Source organism: Bison bison, unplaced genomic scaffold, assembly GCF_000754665.1.
Source record: "Bison bison bison isolate TAMUID 2011002044 unplaced genomic scaffold, Bison_UMD1.0 scf7180017862817, whole genome shotgun sequence".
NCBI classification, from domain to species: Eukaryota; Metazoa; Chordata; class Mammalia; order Artiodactyla; family Bovidae; genus Bison; species Bison bison.
The window spans coordinates 4,811-6,369 of record NW_011493389.1 but is presented as its reverse complement, the minus strand read 5'-3'; the positions used below and the strand labels follow the sequence as shown (position 1 = coordinate 6,369).

At 48.5% G+C, this 1,559-nt stretch overlaps 1 protein-coding gene across 1 annotated transcript in view; it reads left to right on the top strand.

Annotated features, from left to right (window-relative positions):
- The window catches only part of LOC104983478 (H(+)/Cl(-) exchange transporter 4), a gene marked incomplete at its 3' end in the record, with an annotated part of 20,805 nt that extends 19,452 nt beyond the window's left edge, over positions 1-1,353 (top strand). The window contains exon 7 of the mRNA XM_010832914.1: positions 1,189-1,353. Coding sequence (XP_010831216.1) covers positions 1,189-1,353 — 165 coding nt within the window. The remainder of the gene's footprint in view (positions 1-1,188) is intronic.
- Positions 1,354-1,559: the final 206 nt, after the last annotated feature.

Sequence of the window (1,559 nt, the reverse complement as noted above, 5' to 3'; positions counted from 1 at the left end):
CAGAGTGTATCATTCATACGGAGATGTGTACAGCTTGGTGAATGTTCACAAAATACACTTGTGTGACCAGCACCTCAGACCAGGAGCAGAACACTGGGAACCTTCCAGAATTCAATTCTGTTCCACGGCAGTTGTTTTTGTGGTATTTCTATGAATTGTTTCTTTTTAAGAAAGTCTTGAGAAGCTGTGTACTTGGATGCAGTGGTCAAACACAAACCTGAATTTTTGCCTTGAGAACAAGGAAGGATAGACATTATTAAAGGTGACTGTCTGTGATGCAGAGGGATTTATTTTCATTCTGGTGCCTGCTGGGAGAAGTCTGCTTTGAAGTCACAGGGGATTAGATGAAGGGGGGTGGGGATAAGAGATGTTCAAGGAATAATTTCCTCAGGAATGTCACACACTCTTGAAATTACACCGGAGGATCCAAACTTAACTTGAATTTGGTTAAAGACCCACTTCCATCCTCAGATTCATGACAATCGGCCAGGAAGGGGTTGCGGTTCATAAATGCAGCTGCCGGTCACAATTGGCAGCCACGTGCAGTCTCTGAACAGAGTCAAGTCTGTTCTGTACTACGTGTCTGATGACTAGAGAGATGAACATGTATTCTCTCAGCAGAATCAAAACGCGCTATTACTGAGGCCTTTCGGTTTATATAGTTTCTCTGACAGGTGTTTGGCTGCTGTATTTTCAAGAGGGCAGTAAGTCCATGACAAGGTTTTTGGAAGATGCAAGACAGGTCCACGGATGTTTTTAGCTTCTTTCTTTGACCTGTGAACAGTTGAAGGCCTTGCTTTTGCATTGTCATGCTGTGGCGTGACATTTCATTTTAAAAGCTGATCTGAATGATGGGCGAGGGGAGAGAGAGTGGTGAGTATCTGAAGTGACAGATGCGCACTTTGAATGTTATTTGCAGTGGGGTTTATCATCCTTTAATCCACAGCAGGCAAACCAGGCCAGCTTTTGAAGGCGAGGAAATGAAAGTGTAAAATTGCATTCTCTCCAAGTCACAGTAGATCACTGGTCCACGGTTTCCCAGTTGACCCATATTTTGAAGCGTTGCCCCGCCTTTGAAGACTGAAGGAAGACACCAGCTTGTTGAGGGAGGCCGAGTTTCCTGGGGGGGTGTGGCGGCAGGAATGGGGACCCCTTCCCTCATGCATCTTTCTCCTGTGCTCCCTGCAGATCCCGTCTGGCCTCTTCATCCCCAGCATGGCTGTGGGGGCCATGGCGGGCAGGATGGTGGGAATCGGTGTGGAGCAGCTGGCTTACCATCACCATGACTGGATCATCTTCAGGAACTGGTGCAGGCCCGGTGCAGACTGTGTCACCCCAGGGCTCTATGCCATGGTGGGGGCTGCAGCTTGCCTAGGTACTGTGTGGGCGTGGGTGTGTGTGTGTGAGAGAGATGTGAGTAGCCCAGGGCTTTTCTTTGCTCAGTCATCCAGGGACCCAGGCTGATGGGATCTCTGCCATCTTGTCACTGTACCATCTAAAACAGTGTGTAGGCAGCAGGGAGCTGCTCAGTATCCTAGAATCTATGGGACAGCCCTCCC